General features: G+C 36.2%; 2 protein-coding genes across 2 annotated transcripts; one reads left to right on the top strand and one right to left on the bottom strand.

The window, feature by feature from the left end:
• Window positions 1-204: 204 nt before the first annotated feature.
• On the top strand, window positions 205-16,568 carry LOC117344319 (solute carrier family 28 member 3-like). Its single transcript, XM_033907041.1, is given in 12 exon segments — window positions 205-310; window positions 9,418-9,791; window positions 10,163-10,316; window positions 10,972-11,163; window positions 11,633-11,794; window positions 12,733-12,858; window positions 13,047-13,177; window positions 13,511-13,691; window positions 14,178-14,261; window positions 14,263-14,469; window positions 15,029-15,209; window positions 16,397-16,568. Coding segments are annotated over 11 exon segments (1,611 nt in total). The 5' UTR covers window positions 205-310; window positions 9,418-9,624; the 3' UTR covers window positions 16,423-16,568.
• A 715-nt stretch (window positions 16,569-17,283) lies between these two features.
• LOC117344320 lies at window positions 17,284-23,791 on the bottom strand. The gene is made up of 5 exons (XM_033907042.1): window positions 23,636-23,791; window positions 22,508-22,625; window positions 21,978-22,041; window positions 19,873-20,112; window positions 17,284-17,792 (listed from the first exon to the last, which is right to left on the bottom strand). Exons 1-5 carry the CDS (start codon window positions 23,686-23,688, stop codon window positions 17,557-17,559), a joined length of 711 nt encoding a protein of 236 aa, XP_033762933.1. The 5' UTR covers window positions 23,689-23,791; the 3' UTR covers window positions 17,284-17,556.
• Between the last annotated feature and the right edge of the window lie 241 nt (window positions 23,792-24,032).

The raw sequence follows: 24,032 nt of genomic DNA, 5'->3' as shown, positions 1-24,032 counted from the left end.
CTTAATTCATGTACATTGTACATTGTATATACAAAAGCATAGACGCTCTTCAAACTCAAAATTCTACAAATGTGACTGCAGTATATGTTACGAAAAAATCAGCACTTAAAAATATAATGAAATGTACAATTATATTAAAACAAATATTAGTATGCATACTTTAATTGGCTTATTTTACAGGATAATGGAGGTCCAACTCACAAATATCAAAATCAAGGACGGTGACGTCAATGACCACGTGATTGAAAATGGCGGCAATAATAGCGGGTCGAATGGCGCATTCGATAACCAAACATTCGTACCAGATAAGGTTGGTACATTACTTACGTTACTGAAAATTGTATAAATACATTAAATGCATAACAAATACAATGCATAAAGTATTTAAACAAAGTTGTATTGAAAATAAACAAATGGAGCATTAGACGACCCAGTCAAGATAGTATTAAAATAACAAATATGGATCTTAATTAAAGTCATATTGATAAATATATTCCATACTAAAAAAACAGTGAACATAAAAGATAAAATACAAAATGAATATATATTCTTCTTCAGCCCCGTAGCTATTTCATCAAGATATTATTTTACTTTCTTCACACATTTCAAAACCTGACGCTGTGTATTTACCCTTGAACGGAAATTTGTTCCGGCTAGATATTCTCGAGTATTGTTTTCAGGAGGTTCAACGCTCGCCCCTTGAATCAAACGTAAGGTTATGTTTTCCAACGAATGTTTACTGAGGACGTGGTAAAAGTACATTCAACATAGTGTTTGCATTCAAACAGACGCGTTTGCTAAGGGAAAGTCAAGTATAATGTTAACAGCTAGCTATATCAAACATTCGTATTGTTCTGGTAAATCTTGCAAGTCTTAAAATAACCTAAACTGAAAAACCAATGGCAACAACTGAAATGTTTATTCCTGTTGTTTTCTAAATTGACTATTGTGAAGATAACCACGCTAAAATGTGGATCTGTTCTAGATAACCAAGTTAAAAAATGGTTGTAGATAACGAAATAACAAGGGGGATCTGTTGTAACCACGTTAAAAAATTGGATCTGTTGTAAATAACCACGATACAAAGAGGATCTGTTGTAGATAGCCACGGTACAAAGTGGATCTGTTGTAGATAACCAAGTTACAAACTTGATATGTTGTAGATAGCCACGGTACAAAGTGGATATGTTGTAGATAACCAAGTTACAAAGTGAATACGATGCATTTTTAACTATCAATTATAAATGAACAGGTATTTTTAAAAATAATTTTACATTAATGAGGTACAGCAATTGTGATACATTATTACTACTTGTTATTATGATGATTATAATCTCAATTTACCTTGAAATTAGGACACAAAGAACCACAAACGGAAGTAATTGCTTAAATGTATTACCCCTATGAAACTCTGTAACAAAACAATAAGGTACACAATCAAAGATTGTTGGGATAGTAACCTGTAAGATATAAGGGACATATAACCCGACCAATGTGATATCACATTTCTGATAACAGCCTTGTCGATATATACTTTCTATACATGCATGCTATACATCAAAGGGATTGGGCACAAGTTCTCGTAACCTAACAGGCCCCCTCCCAACATTACAACAAGTGATGGCTCAGTTTTGAACAAGCACTAGTATACATTAAAAGTTGATATTTTAAGTGTAAAAGAAAGGAAAGAAGGCGAGGGAAGAGGAGGAAGAAGGGAAATTTATATATCTAGGTTACCAGATTATTTGGGCAGCGACAAGAGACGACAGTCATTAAAAGGCCCAATGTACATGTGATTGTTGAAATAGATAAAAATGCACGATGCTAGTTGATGATAGTTTACGACTACATATACACGACGTCTGTGACAGTTGTCGACTACTGATACACGATGTCTGTGACAGTTTTCGACTACTGATACACGACGTCTGTGACAGTTGTCGACTACTGATACACGATGTCTGTGACAGTTGTACACTACTGATACACGACGTCAGTGACAATTGTCGACTTCTGATACACGATGTCTGTGACAGTTGTCGACTACTGATACACGACGTCTGTGACAGTTGTCGACTACTGATACACGACGTCTGTGACAGTTGTCGACTACTGATACACGACGTCTGTGACAGTTGTCGACTTCTGATACACGACGTCTGTGACAGTTGTACACTACTGATACACGACGTCCGTGACAGTTGTCGACTACCGATACACGATGTCCGTGACAGTTGTCGACTACTGATACACGATGTCTGTGACAGTTGTCGACTACTGATACACGATGTCTGTGACAGTTGTCGACTACTGATACATGACGTCCCTGGCAGTTGTCGACTACTGATACACGACGTCTGTGACAGTTGTCGACTACTGATACACGACGTCTGTGACAGTTGTCGACTACTGATACACGACGTCTGTGACAGTTGTCGACTACTGATACACGATGTTCCTGACAGTTGTCGACTACTGATACACGACGTCTGTGACAGTTGTCGACTACTGATACACGACGGCTGTGACAGTTGGCGGAGAAATTAACAACAAAATGTTTCGAGGGATGAAGATCTAAGAAATTTGTGACAGTGAGGTACTATTTAGGGAGCAATTTACCTTTTTAGTTTGTTTAGTTGGTGATATTTTAAATTCTATACAGTAGAGCACGAGGTAAATTACTAAAGCCTTTGCGAACAATTAAAAATTAAATACTAGTTTGACAATAATTGTGTTTGTGTGTTTTGATAATAAAACAATTGTTTTGATGCCAAAAATTATTCAAAGATGACACCGCGAAGTCGAACGTCACAGCGGAATATTGGACTAATCACTGTCCGATTTGATTATCGGTCCTTTCCTGGATTTCGTAGGTATGCTATCACTGATTACGGTGATGTTAGATATCCATTCTGAGGTTTATTAATGAGCTGAGGAGCTGAGAAATGTGTGTATTTCACGTTTGTCAGTATGTTTACACTAAATATCTTTATCAGTTTACGGACACGAGACAAGCGTTCGAGTTTTATTTTTTGTGTGTTTGGGGTATAAATTCTCAGCAAAGGTAAGTGGAAAGATAAAAAAAAATTTATTTGGTTTTCATATATTTAAAATTGTCTTTTTTGCTGGCGACAGTATTCGGAGCACAGGGCCACGTCACTATCGTATCGTTAAAACTTGATATATCTGTGTACCTTCAGGCTGTTAACCTGTGACGAGGGAAGACACAAGTTGCTGGGGCGGTCGAGTACCGCCAATTTTCAAATGAATGTTTCTCTATTAACTTTAATCAGAATTTGCATCCCAAAATGCCAATATCACCTTTAATTTCGAAGGGTTGTCAAGGAAATCGCCTTTCCTGGAATTTACCTGATTTGTTTAGGTTAAAACTTTGAATTGTAAATACGATAAAGGTGAGAACTGTTTAGTTATATGAAATGATACCTTAATGCATTGCCTTTATTTCGAAACTCATCACTAAAAAATATCTGCGTTTGCGTTGATGCGAAGAACTGAAGGATTAATTTTAATTTTGATTGTGTGCCCAAATGATTAATAATGACAATACGATGTATAGTATATGAAAGCTTGTTGGTTTTAATACTGTTCTACAGTAATACATGACTCGGAATTGTGTTATTTCCGTTAGAAATGAGATCTTGGCCAAGCCACGCTAAATACATCGAGATTATCGAAACTATTTTACCGGATTGCAAGTTAGATTATGGCTGTCAATGTGATCCCATGGTCGAAAGGTATATATCAATTTGAAGAGTAACGCTTTCTGCGCATGTCTATACCTGTATTACATGAATGTATATGGTATATTTTATTTATGAGTTTCGAAATGAAGGCCTTGCTGGCCAAAGGAAGATCTAGTTGTGACTCTATCAGTGTTTACACATGCATCGATACCCTGCCTCTGCACAAAATATTATAGTCGAGAAGCAAAAAAATAATACAGACAAGATCTAAACAAATAAAAGGTCCATAACACATTTTCGTGGCTTTTATCCAATCATTGTTCTTTAGCAGATAGGCACATGGATACAAATATGGAATGTTTTCTCCACGAATATGCGATGATTTTTTTTCCTGGAAAATTTCAACATTGACAAAATTTACATATCCTTGAGTATGCAATATGGAAACTTCATCAAACAAGATTAATAAATTATCTTTTAAACTACAGTTGTAATATTCTCAAACAAAGAGGAATTTAAGTCTAGTCCATCTCTACTTTTACAAATTATTGTCTACATACACCTACATACATACTTTTTCATTCTATGTTTCTGTTGTTATATGTATATTGAGGCAACTTCACAAGTTAAATTGTATAATTAATACATAATGCAGTTTTATAACAAAAGACCATTTATCAATCTAACATTTCTCCAATGACAATAATTAAACAATGTGGTGACATATTTTAAGTTTATACTAAGAAAAATGAGAAATTCTAGTAAATGCGTCTATTTTTTTTTTTTATCTTTCTACATTTTCCGGATATTCATAAACAGAGTTGACCTAAACTTATACATCGTCATACCAACAATCCACGCTATGTAAGATAAATACATTGACCCATGTCACTGATACAGAGTTGTATGAAATGTATGTCAGAATTTTACGTTATCATAACACATCATATACCTATAACATATGTTAAATCATACATCTCCCTGAAGGAATGTACTGTATTTAGCAATGGTGTCGGTTAAACCCGACAACGAGGACCTACTTTATCTAACAGAACAAGATGACAAGAATGATTCCATAGACCGACCGTTATATACAGTTAAAAAGCGGACGTACGGTGGAATAACCCGCCATATCGAAACCTGGACGAATAAATCTGAAAGTGGAACCGACAACAGGAGCTTCACTGAATACGGGGTGACGCACAGGAACGAGGTATAATTTACAACCTTTTATCTGGGTACGTTTTTATTTTTTTGTTATCAAGATATTTTTTTTGTTCTGTTATCAAAATATTATATCATCATGTGTACCTGCAGTACCTAACAACGGGGCGACAGAAGAATTGTTTGTATGAAATGTGGCAGGAAAGTTAAAAAAATACACAAAAAACAACAACATGTTATTGATTGTGAAGATCCAGTTTTACACCAGGTAGATTTGTCGCTATAGTGAAGACCGAAACATATCATGTGATATCGCTGGTGAATACAGCCTGATAACACATGGACAACCTTTACGAACTAGTAGTAAGCTACCGAACGACAGAAAGAGTAGCCGGGTTGTACAGTGGTAACACACTTACCTTTTACCAAGGTAGCCGGGGTTCGAATCCCCAAACAGACATGAAAACGTACACGGGACACGTGCCCGACGATGTGGGGATTCCCCGGGTACCACAGTAAGACCCCTCGCGCGCTTCTATCCAGACCAACAAGAGTGATAATTATTGGTTAATATACAAAATGTAGCTGATTTTGCAATGAATTATGTTATAATAGCCATTACGACTACAAAACTTAGCGCATTTTTTTTTCTTACGAGTTTACACATTTATGGTGATAACAACATGATCCATTATGATGCAGCTTTGACCGACTGTGGGTGATGGTCACTTATAGCTTTATCATGAATACAATACCCCCTAGATTTAGTCACCTAAAGGTTTATGGTACCTGTATATGTATCAAGGTATGACATATACTTTATGATAGGTATGACATTGGATCGTGGCCATACATAATGATGACCTAATTCAGTACTAACACGTATGTGGTATACATGTAGAGTTCATGGTACACATCAAACAGCTGTCCCCGACAGTACCTAATTAAAGCCGTTTGATAAAATATTAAAGAAATAAGAACTACATGTAAAAAAGCAATTCCGGTTAACGTTAAAAAAACAGATGTTATTAATTTCATTACAATCAACAGACATTTGGACTATTACTAATTTGTCGTATAAGTACTTATCAAAATAGGCCAAAAAACGAAAATGAAATCACGAACTAACAACTAATTATATGGTACATCGTGAAGAGGGCAAGTTTCTGTTTATTCTAGGGAGGAACTGGTGTTTCTTATTCAACAGAATGTAATATTTAACAAACAAATTTAAAACAAAATATATTTGCAACCTTAGATTGTACCTATAGTTGCATGGCGTGTGTCGTTGATGACTCAGAAGATGCTTATCCTCCCGAACACCTAGTCTGATTCTTTTTCAAGGGTCTCCATTCGAATGCCTTTTGTTCTAATTTTTTCGATAATGACTTAGAATGATCGTTTAATGTCGGTGCTCTATCTTGTTTACATTACATCTACACGATAACTGGATGTTTTTGTTATTGATATGATCTTCTACATGTTAACTGTACTTCACAATTTCATATTTTGTTATTGCCTTGCAATAGCATCAATATTAGCAATCTAAAAATAGACCAATCTGCTATTACTCTTTTATTCACTCATACAATTCGTGTGTAAAGTCTGATATTTAAATTTGGGTGGCAAAGCCACGATCTAAAATAACTACAGTAGATAAATTTGTAGTCGGGAGCATAACCGACACCCAGATCGTGACATCATGCCATGAGTATGAATATATTTTTTATTTGCGTGCAACACAGTCAGTAAGTGTTTGAATTATCGAAATTTCGTATGAATTTTATATCAAAACACACACAAAATAATAATTAAAAAAGATATTCTCTTAGGTAGATTCTCTATCTATCGCTTTGCAGACAACTCAAGCGAATGGGAAATCTAAGATAGTGACATGCTCCATTGTTTCACACCCGTTATAAACGTTTAGGACAACCTCGATCATCCGGACTGCGTTCCTGGCATATTGTATAAAAATCGACATGTTGTAGTAACTTCTGTAATTTACCATCATATTCTTCAATAAACAAAATAATATATGATATGATTTTATTGATGATAAATAATGAAAAAAACCTAGCATGTTATATTACATGTATATGCATCACTTTTTACTAATCTAAACTACAGGCCGTTCCAGTTATTGAACCCAAATGCTAGAGCTGTCGGCAAGGCGTGGACTTTTAACCATGAATTTTATTTACATATGTCTTAAAAAGAGACTCTGCAAATGTAAATATGGGTGGCGTACTTGGACGTTTGTCAGCATAGCTCTAGCATTCAAATCGATCATAGATACCATATCATGACTGTTTAACCCTTAAGTACAGTATTTTACTATTTTATCTTCTCGACTTCCCTTCTGAATTTCTGTACTTTCTCCTAATATTTTCTGATCAGTTTTAAAAGGTGTATGTTGCAATTCTAATATTCATTTGCTCTCATATCAGTTTGTTCCATTCACTTGTGTGAGGTATGTACAACAAGTCCATTTTTATTCCAACGAAATGGATTGTATATACTCTCTATAAATATCAACACGTGAGACTGATATTCAGTTGTAGGGTTTAGGGTTACGTTCATGACGAAACTTCAAAGTTGTTTTCTAGAATTATATGTAAAACCTTTGTTGGCATATCGAAAACCACCTTTATACAATGATGTGCGTACCGTTCTCAATTTATTCTTAATAATGATATGCCAGAAGTTGCCATTGGTCTGATGAAGGTGACAGTGTAGTCATCGAAACGTCACACTCTTAAATATTATATTGGCTTGTGTTATATAACTTCTATCATATTGTACATCACCAACCTGAAGAACATGTTTTAGAATAATTCTTGATAATTTCTGAATATTTATCATATTCTTTCTTTTAGATTAAACATCAAACAGATTCAGCATAAGAATGAGAGTAGGGATTCCGTTACAAGCAAACAAATTGATTATATGAAGTTAACCATGTTTCATTTAATCAACCCTTGCTTTCAACAATGTCTTTCTCTTTTGTTTATTTGTTTGCGTATCTTTGTATCTCTCTGAATGTCTATTTGATTCCTACTAATCTATATGTATAATTTATAATTCAAAATTTCATATTGTGTTTCAATATATCTGATACTTTCTAAATTCAAACAACTCATTTCTTTCAAAATATTTGATACTATCCAAATCCCAAAAACCCATTTTATTTTAATCATACGAAAATGATATGTATAACATATGAAAGCACGTTTCTGAATGTTATTCTCATATTTAAATGACTATACTGAATAGGGTATTAAACATTTAACTGTTGGTTACTAAAAGGTACCCTTTTTATACCGAATGCTCCAAATGACGTCCAGTTTGGTCAGCGACAAGATCAATTCTACGTCTAAAACTCTTAATTACTTATGCACATGTTTGAGTAGAAATAGCACGGATATCTCTTCGGTTAGCCTGCTTGAGGTCTGGTATACAGTGTTCTCAGGAGTTGGATTGCACACTCTATCCATAAGATAACCCAACAGAAAAAAGTCTAAAGGGTTGAGGTAAGGTGAATGTGGCGGCCACTCTGTATGGGTCTTCAACGAGAAATCTTCCTTCCAAAAAATGACTCCAACCACTCAAGAACATTTCTTGCTGTATGTGGTATTGCACCAATCTGTTGAAACCACACTGATCCTCATGTTATGAGATTTTTTTCGCAAGGCCGGTAAGAATTTTCTTCTAAGAAGCTGGAGGTAACGATCATAATTAACTGTAATGGCGTTGTCATTTGTGTCCTCGTAGAAAAATGGGCCAACAATTCCAGTTCAATTAAGAGCCGCCCAAACGGCTACTTTAACACTATGTAGGGGTTTCTCTGTATAGAACTGTGGTTGTTCAACTGATAATGTAGGTACAAATAAGCCTCATCTAAAAACCAAACAGTATTCTGCGGCTGCTCTATATCATCCACTTCGCAAATGCCAACCTAGAATGAATATCAGTGTCTTTCAGGTGCTGCATAATTGAAATGCGATAGTGAGTCAAGTTCAGATTAAATTTAAGTTTCCTGTAAACACTAGATATACTGGTACTGTCACTGTATGTGTCCTTTAAAACGTCTGGAGGAGTTTCCTTTTACTAAACGAGCACATTTAGGCCTTCAATTGTTTGCGTGCCTTCCATCGGCAACTGATCCACTTTGTTGATACCTCTTTACAATGCGCTTAATCTGTCATAATTGACATTCTAGGCATATGTGGATACTTTTTTACGCATAAATCTGACCACTTCTATAGGTAAATTCAGCCGATACATAACAGTTTATTGCTTCTTCCAGATGTTTATTAGACATCTCAGTCTTAAAGAATATCTGCTTTATGTGTCTTAAATGGAATCATAGAGGCCGTCATATTTCCGAACTTTCTGTTAAACAACACTTTACACCATTACCTATCATACGGTGTATACAGCATCTTAAGGTGACAAGTTTTGAGTGGGAAAAGATAATTTAGAATGTATCCGATATTTTGAAACACCATGTATATGTATCTTTTCACCTTACTCTCCTTCGTATTAGGACGTCGACACATTCCAAGATGAAAAACGTGAAGATCTTAAGGATGATCCCAATGAAAGCGAAGATGAAGAAGCGACAGGATATTCACGTTTCGTGGAGTCCATTCAGAAATCTCTGCATGACTTCAGCACGAGCCATAATACAGGCATACATCGAGTCTTCTACACCATATTGGTGCTGCTCTACCTGGCTTATTTCGCCTACGCGATGTACTTTAGATTTGGTGACGAGGGATCGGTACGGCTGCTGGTCGTCACCATCCTTGTGGTAGCGGGATTATCTGTTAATCGTCTGCTGGGGATCTATGGAAATAAAATCTCCATATTTTGGCATCAGCTCTTCAACACGAAATTAGGGGCAAAGATTTCAAAAAAGTAAGCATTGTTTATTTTATCATATCTTATCATATTTAGAAGATAGCTTTCTAAGAATACCTTCCAGTATGTCTTTTCTATTTGTATAATTGCATGTTTATATTGATATGTTACTATATTGTTTCTAGGTATGATTTTTAAAACAGACACATGTCAGTTAATGTTGTAGAATTAGGAAGTATAAACTCTGACAGAATCAGTTCTTTTTGCATGACGTAAATAAGGAGTAAAATGAGGAGTGATTAAGATGGCTAATAGAGCTAAAGCAAGAAACATGGGTAAGGGAAACACCTACGTCCGTTTGCAGCTCGATTGTTACATCGCGGTTGTGTATTGGGCGGTACTTCATCATTGTTTACACTTTATTTCAGCATCAACGTTGTCCTAGCAATTGGACTTTCCATTTTTGTCCTAGTTTACGTCATTGTCGAGATAGCACTGAAAACCCCCCGTAATTTGATATCTGCTGGGGGTCTTGCGGCTCTCATTCTGCTTTTCTATATCACCTCCGTCAACCCAGCTAAGGTAGGTATCGAAGAGTAAACTCCCTTAGTATCTTAAATATCAAGTTGTTTTTTAATATAAAATTGATTAAATATGGCATGCCATCATTATCAAAAACATTGCTGTCACATAATAAGATTTTTTTTCTGTCAATATCGAACGAAATAAACATGATACACAAAAACATTGGTATTTCGAATTGATTGATATTACCAGAAAATTGATTCCATTTCGCAGGCGAGTTTGTTAAAATCCATTCTCCGTTGTTTCTGTAATGTGTTATAACCACAGACTTAGCCTAGACTGAATCGCATCTGCTTGTGATATATCTTACAGGTTCTTATTTCCCGTCGAGTGTTTCGAAATTTTACGGGATTTGATTAAAAGCAACGTTTGGTCAAATAAGAGAATAACATGGTAAAGTGAATCCCTCTTATATAAGTGAATGGCTTTAACAAAGAATATACATGATGGTTGTACGCTGAGAAATGTCACAATTCTTGCGAACAATTTTGATCAGCTGTGCCTGTTAATGACAACATCTATTTTGATTTAGTTAAAGCTAGTGTCAGCTCAAAGCTTGATTAATATAAATTCATGACCTTAGCTGAGATTTAAACAGTGCGGCGGTGTGTATTTTTGATTTTAATACTGTAGTAGCTGTTTTTTTATTTAGGTAAAATGGCGACCGGTGTTTTGGGGTCTCATGCTTCAGTTCCTCTTTGCCCTTATCATTCTGAGGTCACAGGGTGGATATGATATGTTTGAATGGATAGGAAACAGGTTCCAGGAGTTCATAAAGTACTCTGACAAAGGAGCAGAATTTGTCTTCGGGGCAAATTACACCGATCACTTCTTCGCTTTCGCGGTGAGTTTCATATTCACGAGGAAGGAATAAATTTAAAGTTTAATGTTGAGAACACAATAATTATGTCATATGTCATAGAGTTTTAACTGTTTTGCAAATAATTCATGTGGTGAACGAATAAATATATATTTTGTCCAAATTATTGTGAGTAAGAACAAGACATTTCACATTGCTTTTTCATATTCAATGAGCCATGCATGGGGTGGTTTCAAGTAAAGTTTTACAAACTTGAGGGAAAACTCAAACTGTATCATGGAAGATATACTAAAGACGTCTAATAACGAAACATACAATTATTAGATTATTTTCTTCTCTTATCAGAATTGACAGCGTATATCGATTTTCGGTGTGGTATAAATCTTAAACAAATTGTCATTCCAAATCATTTGATTGGTAAACAGTCTATTCATTCATTGTGGTTATACAATCTGAATAAAAAATTACAATGTAATCCGGATTTTTTCCACAGGTTTTACCAGTCATCGTTTTCTTTAGTACGTCTGTTTATGTTCTGTATTACCTCGGGGTCATGCAATACATCATTCGAAACATAGCACGTTTTCTGGCATATGCACTCGGAACCTCTCCAACTGAATCCTTGAACGCTGCAGGGAACATCTTCCTCGGTCAGGTAATGAAGTGGCTACGTCTTCTGTGAATGTATGTATAAATTTAGAACCCAATACTAGGGACTTCAAGTATAGTAAAAAAGATCTTACTCTCACTTTCGTATCATGTCAACATATCATAGTGAGCCCTTCGTATTCTGTTTGGTTCAAAGGCAGAATTGGCAATGGGGAAATTGAGTTCGTCATTTAACGTACAAGCAATATACAATGTTAAATACAAACATCAAATATCGAATTCTTTATATGCATAACCCCCCTCCACCCCCCCACACAAAAAAAACCACAACAAAAACACAAATAAAAGGGAAATTAATAAACCATTCCAGAGAATGGAATATCTGATTTGATTTTTGAAAAAAAAATATAAAAACAGATTATTTAGAGGTTAATAACTAAGTTTAAAAAAAAAGGATTTTTTGGGAATAAACTATTTGTCCGGATTCAACAAAGTCTGGTGTAAATAGAGTCCGTTTTATCGTTTTCCTTTAATGGGTAATTTTTTAAAGTCGTACCAGCCATATTTTTGGAATTGCACGTGGATATAATAAGTCTGTCTGCGTTGATTGGCTCGCTAGCATTATTTACACACATTAAATACCTGCTGTCACCATTCGTACGTCGTACCATTGGGGAATATATTTGCCAGCAAATTGTGATTGATGAAATCAGAGAGATCCTTATGTTCAAACACGACTGTTGGACAGTGTTGGCTAAGGTTTGAAATCGATAAAATGAAAGAGACATGCGTATTAGAGCTAACAATTTTCACGCTCCTAACACCAAATTATTTCTGTCATAGATAAATTCTCAGCATAACTATGCAAGCATCAACAAGCCCATCTAAATCAAAATGCTATCGCTGCTTACTAGTAAATCATGCTCTTTGTAGCCATTTTTAGTGTTTTGAGAAGCTGATATCTGTAACCGTTTTACTCTTCAGAGTGAGGCGCCATTACTGATTCGACCTTTCCTGTCCAGGTTGACGAAGTCTGAGCTACACGCTGTATGCACGGGAGGATTTGCAACTATTGCAGGAAGTGTCATGGCAGCCTACATTCTTTACGGTGTTAGTGCGCATGTCTGTCTCAATGCATATACAGTTATTTCCGCATCGTTTTTAATTTACTTTAAAACTAAAATTAGAAGCATTATTTTGATTAAAAACTTAACAAAAGGGAATAAAAATCAGATGAATTTACCCTAGTGATTAAATATTGATGAATACTTAAATTTATATTTCAATGGTAATCCTAGATACCAGCCAATCACTTACTGTCTGCCTCCGTCATGTCGGCCCCAGCGGCACTGGCCATGTCCAAGCTCTTCTATCCCGAGACGGAACAGACTAAAATCACACCTAGTGACGTATACAAAATGTCAAAAGGGTAAGACACTAATTTTGTCTTTATGATCGTGCATAAAATATCAGGCACTACAAAATAGTTGAATCATTATTTTCTTGTAGAAATTTAAAAATATAGTATTGAGGACATACAAAATTGATGAAATACAACAAAATATCGTATTTGAAGTTCATAAATGATGGAATGCGTACAGTTCATATTACACTTAATTTACATACGTACATGTAAACATTTTAAAGCGTAAGTATACATGGTATTTTGCTTGTATAAAGTCTGTTTTAAGATTTTATAATGAAATTAATTGAATAAACAGGGCAAAATGCAAATTGTAATGCTTGTTTACCTTTACTGTAGACCGGAGCGGAATATCATTGAAGCTGCCTCCTCGGGGGCATCACAATCCATCAAACTTGTTGCAAACGTCGCTGTGAACCTGATCGCATTTGTCTCACTTTTGGAATTTGTAAATGCTACGCTTAAATGGTTCGGGACTCGAGTGGGGATGGAAAAGCCGGACGACGAGCTTACATTTCAGGTACATGCGAACACAAAATATAAGGCTATATCTGTTGGAGGGTTTTACAGCGATATTTTATATTCATTTTTTTATATGGACTTGTTTCTTCGTCTTAATATTTTGCGTGTAATTTGTTTTCACATCTGTTTTGTTTTTTTGTTTATCTTTGTTTCTGTTTTCCAGAAGAAATGGTTTATATATAAGTTGCTTTTGATAAACAGAGTAAAAAATATGTACTGATATCACAGGATTTGTTTGTGCATTGAATATCATCCTACATTGTATTCAATCGTAGAATAGGAAATCGAATGTGAACACAAAACAAAATTGGGAATTCAACACAGCTGTTTACCGCAATGATATCAAAGTAAATAATTGACATAAAAAAACCTTAAATGTTGTTAGAAAGGAGGATAGCAAGTATGTTATCTTAAAATGATACATAGTTTCCTTTCTATGGATTGACATTTATTTTATTGCCCTCTATGTATTGATTTTATCCAGTTCATATGCTCCTACGTCTTTTGGCCGCTTGCTTTCCTGATGGGTGTGGACACCATCGACTGTCGGAAAGTGGCAGAACTGGTAGGGAATTAAAACGTTTATTAACGAGTTCGTGGCCTACACCGCACTTTCCACATATATCAAGAATGCTCAGAATCTCAGTTGGTACGAGGGCCTGGCTCATAACAGTACAAACGACACTTCCGGTGTGTTTAATGCCACCTGGCGGTACGTTAATGGTGACATCGTTTATGATGATCTAAACATAACACTAATTGGCGGAGTTCTCTCTGTAAGTATATAAACTTTCTTTTATTGGAACTTATTCTTCGTTGTACTATGCTTGTAGAATCTCCATGTAGTATTGCGTAGGACTGTAAAGGGTTATTTCATTTTGAAGCTTTGGTTCATGGGTTTTAACAACTTGAGAACCTACTATGACGTCATTATTTTATATTGTATATAAAAGTTCTTCTGAAGATTTTATGTACTCTGTCACTTATTTCAAAATTAATTACTTATTTATATAGCTAGGAATTGTAAATTAGCTTATTTCAAAATAAATTAAAAGTTAGATACACTAGGGTCAATATCAATTAAACTGCCTCATACCTCTGTTCCGTCTTTTAAGGATTCGTCGGTTATGCTAAGGGTAAAAATTCTAAATAGGTAAAAAAGAAATGTCAAAATATCGATGAGTAGAACAAATTATTCAATATTTTTTACTGTTATTTTCAATATTGGATATCAAAACAGTAACGGCTATGATTAGGAACTTAAAGGCGGTTAGAAAGTTAACTATTTTTCCAAATCACGTGCATGTGGTTGACTCGTTACTTAATAACATACAGGAGAGAACTGTCGTAATATCAACGTACGCTCTGTGTGGTTTCTCCAACATCTCATCCATTGGTATCATGCTGGGCGCTCTTGGCGCCATGGCACCGTCTCGGAAGAGTGACCTGTCATTGGTTGTCGTTAGGGCCATGATCGCCGGCAACGTAGCATGCTTCATGACCGCCTGTATTGCAGGTAAGGCTAACTATGAGGAATTAGAAATAGAACGTCCAAAAACTAAGTTTCATACTGATTTACAATGGTAAATGGTAAAATAGATTTCTTTACATTCAACGTCATCGGTTTTAAATATATTTACAATTAATAAAAGTCCTTAATTTTCATTAACCAATATTAACATTTGGCACTCCAATCACCTTTTGCCTCAGTGTTAAACTGGGTTGCACCAATTAGCGTATAGATGCAGTCAAGATCACATGGCGGGATTGTGACGTCATTTTGATAAACACCATGGAAATGTTTCACTTTGCGCTACAAACGAATCAAACGCAGCGGGGACAATGATTGAGAACAATTGCGTTACCATGATATCATTTTGGCGCTATGTTGATCATCTTCACGACAAGGCTTTGTAAGTGTACATGTGTTAGATTGGTTGCAATTCAATCACAGAAAGTAAATTGATTTAAAAATGATATTCTTTCAAATGAACATAAGAACAATGAAATGGATGAAAATAAAGAACACATTTAAGTAAATCTTAATATAACAATTAAACGCTTGTTAGACTATATTTAATGTCAATATAAATGCAATCTGGGTGACAGATAAATATTCATATTTCCCCAACAGGCGCCATTTTATTTATCTGTCACCCAGATTGCATTTACATTGTCAATTTATACAATCTAACAAGCGTTTAAAGATTAATTACAATGATATAATTAATTTTTCTTTGTTTTCATGGTAAATACTCAAATTTGATTGGTCGAAAAATTCTTTTCATTCTTTTATGGAAGAAATTCCGAGAATGGCGCGAAAAATGTGACGTCACAATACGACAATTGACGTTGCGTATTTATTTGAGAAAAAGAATCCCATTTAAAACCAGAAAAATTGTACATAAAACATGTTTTAAATTAGAAAATCATTTTCAAAAATTAATTAAAAGCGTTGATGTCAATTTTTTTTTAGTTTCATCGGGGTATGAAACAAATTTTGTTTGCAAACTTCTGTAAGAATCCGCTATGCGGATTCATACAGTTTGCAAACAAAATTTGTTTCATACCCCGATGCAACTAAAAAAAAAATGACATCAATGCTTAAATGAAGAATAAGTTTGAAATAAGCTTTTTATATCTTTGCCTTTGTTGATTTTTTGTTCTTATGGCTTTGACATGCGTCCTTACAAACTATTGCAGGTTTACTGTATGAAGGAGAGCTCTGATTGCTTGGATTCGGACATGAACTACGGTAACTTCATTGTGATAACTCGGAACCTCACAGGAATTGTTATATGTTGTACATTCATTGTGATTGTTCGGAACCTCCCGGGAGTGGTTATATGGTACATTCATTGTGATAACTCGGAACCTTCCGGGAGTGGTTATGTGGTACATTCATTGTGATAACTCGGAACCTCCCGGAAATGGTTTTGTACATATATTAACAGGTTGATTGGATTTATCCAGGGCTCGGAACCTGATTATATTATACTGCAAATTTTTTCAGACTCCAGGAATTTTGGGAAGGTATAACCAAATGGCATAGCATTATCCAATCAAAATGGCAGGGTCGATAACCCTGATATAGCGATGTATTTTCGAACGACGCCAAAGAAAACGCAGAACAATTACAGAAGGGAATATAGTCTTAAAGGATGTGATATACATTTACAGCTCAGAACCTCCCGGGAATGGTTGATGTACCTTAAATGATGTAGAATTTATCGGCGAAACTTTCATGTTGACAATTGCAAGGGCATTGGCATTAGAAATGATTGTGTAACACGAAAAGGAACTGTTTAAATTAATCAAAGTCTAGATTGATCTCGGTGTAACTAATATCAGGACGTCTCGACAGTATTATTGGTGTGTAACAGAGAAAATGTGTAGAAGAAAAAAGAGGCTATATTTGTGTGATATTTTTTGTATATCTTATATCATACAGTTTTAATTGCATATATAGGATGATATTACAGAAAATGGCACGTGCTGTATCTTAAATTTTAAGAAATTCAACAGATTTTGTAGATATTCGTACTTGCTAATCATGCTGTATACAGATAATGGTTCACAATATTGATCACAGCAATTTGTTTATTTCATTTGAATTATATACCAATGCATTGTTATATTTATTTACTTATCGACCAAAGTTGTTCATTACCGAAACCAAACGGCATGATTAAAATATCTTAAAGTAAATCCAAACTTGTATATTACTTGTCCTTCATCTCGTTTCAATATTGTGTGGTCTTAATAAATCATCCACTATCATGGCTAGCAGTTAGTTGAACGTGTGTTCGTCCCAACCTTTATTGGCAGTTATATTCCAGCTCGTTCAGTAAATATGTCCAGATTTAATGATAGTTGGTGTAGTTCCGGCCAGTCACGAGAGGATTACCTATCTGGTTGTGGAGTTTATTGAATCTTGACCTGAGTTCCTGATGACGCTCTCGTTCTTCCTGGAGTTGTTTATCAATCGCCTCCTTTTCGTCCACCAGGGAGGACTTCTCCTTAAGGAGCTGGGGAACCTTGAGCTGGAGATTAGACAGACGTGCATCAGTTTCTTTCACCAGGTCCCGGGCCTTTGATACTTGAAAGAGAACATGGCATGTTCATGAGAGTTTTATTCGGTATCTCCTGGAAGCTGGTTCAAATTGTAATCGAAATTATCTAAATAATTTCACAAAAGATGCAAAATTGTTTTGGCACCTTGCAATATAAACTGAGAGTTGGATACAGTGGAGTCAAAATGAAATAAACAGTAGTCTCGTTCAGTCAGGCTCTTGTTGAGAGTTGGATACAGTGGAGTCAAAATGAAATAAACAGTAGTCTCGTTCAGTCAGACTCTTGTTGATTGCGCAAGTTAGCCATATAGAGAATGTGTAATAATCCAATGTCTGCTTAAACGAGAGTATTTAGACAGCACCCTTCAAAACAAATTTTAAGTTAGATACAGTAGAACCAAATTAATTAAACAGCATCATAGAGCTATTTCGCCATTTTAAGTCTCGTCAGTGGTGCGGAGGGTCTAAAGTGTTATAACAGATACTATACTATAATTATAGTATCTATTATGACGGAAATCACAAACCTGTCAACGGAATAACTCATATACGTTGGACCATTTAACTGATATACAATTCAGAATAAAGAAGTGCATGAACGAAAGTAATTATCATATACAAACACATTAGCTCCTAACCATGAATATTTTTGACAACTTTAGATACATATAACAGTGGCGTAGGAAGTCGTGAAAAAGTGGGGGGGCAAAATTTTTTTTAACCTTAAATTTTACGCACTAAACAAATCGTATGCCATCTCCGCAAAATTAGGCAATAATTATCATTTCAACATCCCATGATAATTTTGATAATTTATGTAGTACAAATTAAGTTATTAACGCAAATCAGGATATATTATTTATGGCAAAACATGAATCACCAGGCCCGGCCAGGATTTTCGAAAGGGCGGGTGGACCAGTAATTTAGTAATAATGCGAGCGCCGTCGGCGCGAGCCGATTTTTTTTGCCTTTTTTTTTTTTTTTTTTACGAGGGGTCTGAGGGGCCGCCCAGCGGGTCCAGGGCAGCGCCCTGATAGGGGGTTCAATGGGGTCTTAGCCCTCCGCGAAAAATGAATATAGCACATTCTAATAATTCGGGATCAGGTGCGGATCCAGGAGTTTTCGAAAGGGGGGTCCAGTAATTAAGTGATCATGCGAGCGCCGTAGGCGCGAGCCGATTTTTTTTTTCCTTTTTGCGAGAGGTCTGGGGGCCGCCCAGCGGGTCCCAGGGTGGCGAAGCCCCCCTGTGGATCTGCAATCGAAAGGGGGGCAGTAATTTAGTGATAAAGCGAGCGCCGTAGGCGCGAGCTGAATTTTTTTTTGTATTTCCTCGTACCTGTCGGTAATTAGTATCACTCTATTCACGTTAAAACCGCGCATTCCTATTCATGTTGTGTTTCTGTCTTGTTCTCATTATGAACTCAATTAACTTCACAAATTATCATCAACTTATTGAATCTATGTGATGAAGTTAAGCAAAATTTCGTATTAAGATATAAATATTGACTTACCAGGCTATTGCAGACGACCGACACACAGGTCTGAGGATCAATCGGAACACCTCGCCTCCGTCTGCGAACGTAGGAAAATGACGAGGGGTTCCGATTGGTCTGAGGATTGATATACTAGTATAAAAGTCGGAATGTTCCGGATGTACAAGATACAGTTTTTATCGTTGCCTTCAAGAAAACATTATCGGTTCGAAAATATACAGATATTTATCGAAATGAATATATAAATTCGTGTTTTTTCCCCTTTTTTAGATTTTGGATGTCAAAAAGTGGGGGGGGCAAAAAGATATGTTTGCCCCCCCACTGAAAAAAGTGGGGGGGCAATTGCCCCCCCTGCCCCCCCCGCTTCCTACGCCACTGTATAATACAAAATAGCACGAGTCCTTTCATCTACATATTTTTAGAATGAAGCTACACAACCATTCCTAACTTTTCGAAACGTCTTGTAATGATTGTAATTTCTGATTACACAAATAATTCTGAGGCTCAAATGTGAACATTCTTGAAAATTAACAAGGCAAAATACATAAGGAGAATAGCTCTACATATGATTCGCAGGAGATGCATTAGACACACCCATATAGAACTTCTCTACCTTTTTCCGAGTATCGTCTGCGCATCATTCGGATCTCTCTATTGATAGTTCGAATTTCTTTACTGTGTCGTTTCTTTATAATATCCAACTCCTCCGAGTAGTTTCGCGTATCAGTTTGGCATGCGACCGCAGTTTTCACTTCCGGTTCAACACCACAATCATCTGTCAGCGGAGACTCTTCCTCAATTAGTACTTCCGGTGTTGGTATGGTCGTTAGTTTGTACTTCCGCAGGTACCACACTACAACCAACGGGAAGAGTAAGTGATTTCTTAGAATAGGCCAATATGATAATCACTTTGTTTTAGTTTTTCATGTCACAGCCGAAACAGAAAAAATACTGGTAAGATACTTGTATTTATAAAAACTGTATCAAAATTAAAATATTAACAAAACTGTGAGATTCGATTTATCACATCAAGCATATTATTATTTCTTGAGAAAATAAACGAAAACGTTCAATCCAATATCTTAAAAACTGTTCTGCGTTATCGTGTCATATTATACATGACAAATTCCATACATGACATTATCACACCTCGGATAGAATCGTTGCATTTGATTGGTTAAAATCCGCTCTTGTGGTGACCCATTTGAGACTAAAGAGGGTCATTAAAATTTCTTAAGGGACAATATGGCGACTCGTTTGTCGCTTAAAAATTAAATCAAATCAGGTCTAAAATACACATTCTCAAATATCCCCGGGGCGAGCACCTTCCTATGTATCGTCCTGAAATGGTAAGAAACTTTGACATCTGGTTGATTGGTACTATTTGAAGGCGTCTCGGCGACTCAGCAGGCTGACATTATCAGTAAAGTCGGCCGCGCTATCGTAAGGAGACAATCATGAATATACCTCGTCCTTCCAAAACACACGTATTCACCTCACACACGGATCTCTAACACTGGGGAGGTCGTCCTCCAAAAAAACAAACCATCAAATGACGTCATTAATTTCAGGAATCCGAAAAGCGTTATCATTTGTTCAGTGTCCTTATGAAAACCATCCAGTCTTGTGATACGAGAAATAGTTTTATACATCGAAGGGAATGTTTGTTAATAATTGAAAAGATTCCTAATAAATGCGTTTCTTAAGTACCTTTGTCCCATTTTGGAAAATGTTTTACTATTTGTTGGTAACGAACTTTGTATTTAAACGTGACTGAGTAATATTTGAGTATTTACTAAGCCATAATTTATGATAGAACGTCCCGGTACTGAAATAACTCAAACGGTCGGGAATCGAACGCCGATCGTCTTGCAACTGAAAAGAGACACTATGAAAGTACACTATATATCATAGATTTTCAATAGAAATGCTGTTGTACAGGCAGGATGGGTTTACCATGACAATGATTTCCCTGTTCAGTCGTTGTAGTTGACACTGACCTTGGTCAAGCTCTGACTGACCTCGGTATATAATCTTTTTTTTTTTGTAACTTATATGTTTTTATTCAATACAGTGATACATGTACATGTTAAACAGAGGACTTTGTACACTGTAACATCTTCACACAACATCTATGTACTTACACATATCTACATGTGTACATAGTCTGACTGACCTCGATACAAACTTTAACTGACCTCGGTACAAACTCAGACTGACCTCGGTACAAACTCTGACTGACCTCGGTACAAACTCTGACTGACCTCGGTACAAACTCTAACTGACCTCGGTACAAACTCTGACAGACCTCGGTACAAACTCTGACTGACCTCGGTACAAACTTTAACTGACCTCGGTACAAACTCTGACTGACCTCGGTACAAACTCTGACTGACCTCGGTACAAACTCTGACAGACCTCGGTACAAACTCTAACTGACCTCGGTACAAACTCTAACTGATCTCGGTACAAACTTTAACTGACCTCGGTACAAAGTCTGACTGACCTCGGTACAAACTCTGACATACCTCGGTACAAACCTTGACTGACCTCGGTACAAACTTTGACTGACCTCGGTACAAACTCTGACTGACCTCGGTACAAACTCTGACTGATCTCGGTACAAACCTTGACTGACTTCGGAGCGGACTCTAAATTGAAAAGGATGACTGAGGTCGGGTCATTCGTTGTCTGACCTTGAGACGAACTCTGACTAACCTTGTGAAATCTTGTAAAGTGTGTAGCACAGCGTCACAATGAGTCCGAACTCGACAGCGTATCCCTGTAACATACATTATCATCTTCAACAGGTTAATGAGCAAAAACATGTTAAAACATTTTAAATTTATGTGACGCTACCTGATCCCGCATGTATTTTGCATAATAGACGACGTCAGTTTAATTTAATACTATTAATATCAATATTTTAGCTGTTATGACACAAGACCCCTTTAGGTGTCATTTTGTGCATTTCGCGGATAATAGTCCCTTGAATATCAAGACCGGCGTCTTGATTTTTTTTGCTACAGATCGAAATGGTAAGTAATAACTAACAACATTTATAAATTTTTCGTTTAATTTTTTTCCTACTTTCGTATTAATTAAGTGACTAATCCTTTGTTATCGAGAACGAGAAAATATTTCGATACACAGAGATGAGAACCCTTGTGTTTTGAGTGTAGTTTTAATAGCGTAGCGGAAGAAATATAAACTAAATATTAAACTAGGAAACCGATATGGATACATACCATCACCCGGTAATCCTGTAGATTCCGAGCATCGTCCTCAAACAGCGAACTCTTGAGTGTGGCCAGCAGTAGGACGAGGGGACCGATTACTGTCCATGTCTGGAGGCTGATACCTACACTGTACATATGGTATATTTTGAGAAAAAAAACAAAAACAAAAACAAAAAAACAAACAAAACAAAAAATAATAATAATAATAAAAAAAAAAACCCGAAAAAAACACACACAACCTATTGATACATGAACTTAGACAGATGTAGCGTGCGCCTTTGCGCCTTTGTGAAATAAGTCGCCATTTTATTCCGTAACTGCCACCGCATCCTATTTTTGCTGTATACGGCAGTGACGGAAAACAGTTGTATTTAGGAATCTAAAATAGCACGTGCTTCGATCCGATTAGCCTACTTCCAAGTAATTAAAAGGCGAACATATTTGGATTATTATTGATACCGTTTCACTTCAAAATGATTATTTTTTTTTATGACTGTTGCCAGAGACATATAAACATATGTCTCTGCTGTTGCAGGATAAATAGAGTTTTAAAATATAAGCTGTATTTTTGGCTCGGGACAGAAAGACAAAAGTGGCTCGCCAAGGCTCGTCAAGGCTCCCCACTTTTGTCTTTCTTTACCCTCGCCAAAATACAGCTTATATTTTAAGACACTGACCATGTATTCTCTATATATATCCGTCCCTGATAGACATGTTCGGGATTCGAACACAGACCACAGAAGTCCAGCTAACTGTAACACAACCCGTAATGTTCTACTCTCCGCTAGACTTTGATTCGAAAAACCTGCCATTTTGATACAGGCCAGAGGATAACCTCTTTCAAAATGGCGCCTCGGGAATATAGTACTCTTGGGCGGAGCCTAGTGGAGAAAAATGGTACTGTAAAGTACAGCGATACTTCATGTAATCATTTTTTTTTTCAAAATTAGAATGAAATCTGCGGTGATCTACTAACATGTGAATGATATAATTGAAAAAGAGGAGACATAAAACGTTAGGGATTGAGGAAATCATTCAAAATACCAGAATTAATGATAAGATATATTTTGGAAAGGTCGCGCATCTACACGTGCCCGGGCGCACGAGACATTACCCAGTAGTGAAAGATGTACTTACAATTGTGCCTCTGGTTTTTCCCTTTCAACAAAGAAAGTGTTCGTCGTTCTCATAGTCAGCGTCAATGTCCATAAAAGGGAGTTACTTTTACAAAACTTTCAAATAATTTTTACAGAATGCAACTTACTCAACTTCATATTGTGACGTCTTTTTTCTATTGTGAGTGACGTCACAATATGCCTGTGTTCAATTTGGCGCCATATTGACCAGGATTCTGAAACGAGTTCCGATTCGCCGATTGACCCCCAATGGTCGAGATGTACACGTCTTAAACGTGTAAAATATACATCACCATATTTCGATGTTAACAATTGAAAAAATAAACATAGCTGCCACTACCGGTCCTTCGTGGGGAAGCGCAGCCCAGACTTAGACTAGAAAACAAAGGTGGTAACCA

This window comes from Pecten maximus, chromosome 15, assembly GCF_902652985.1.
Source record: "Pecten maximus chromosome 15, xPecMax1.1, whole genome shotgun sequence".
In the NCBI taxonomy this organism is placed as follows: Eukaryota; Metazoa; Mollusca; class Bivalvia; order Pectinida; family Pectinidae; genus Pecten; species Pecten maximus.
This window is presented reverse-complemented; position numbering and strand designations above follow the sequence as displayed.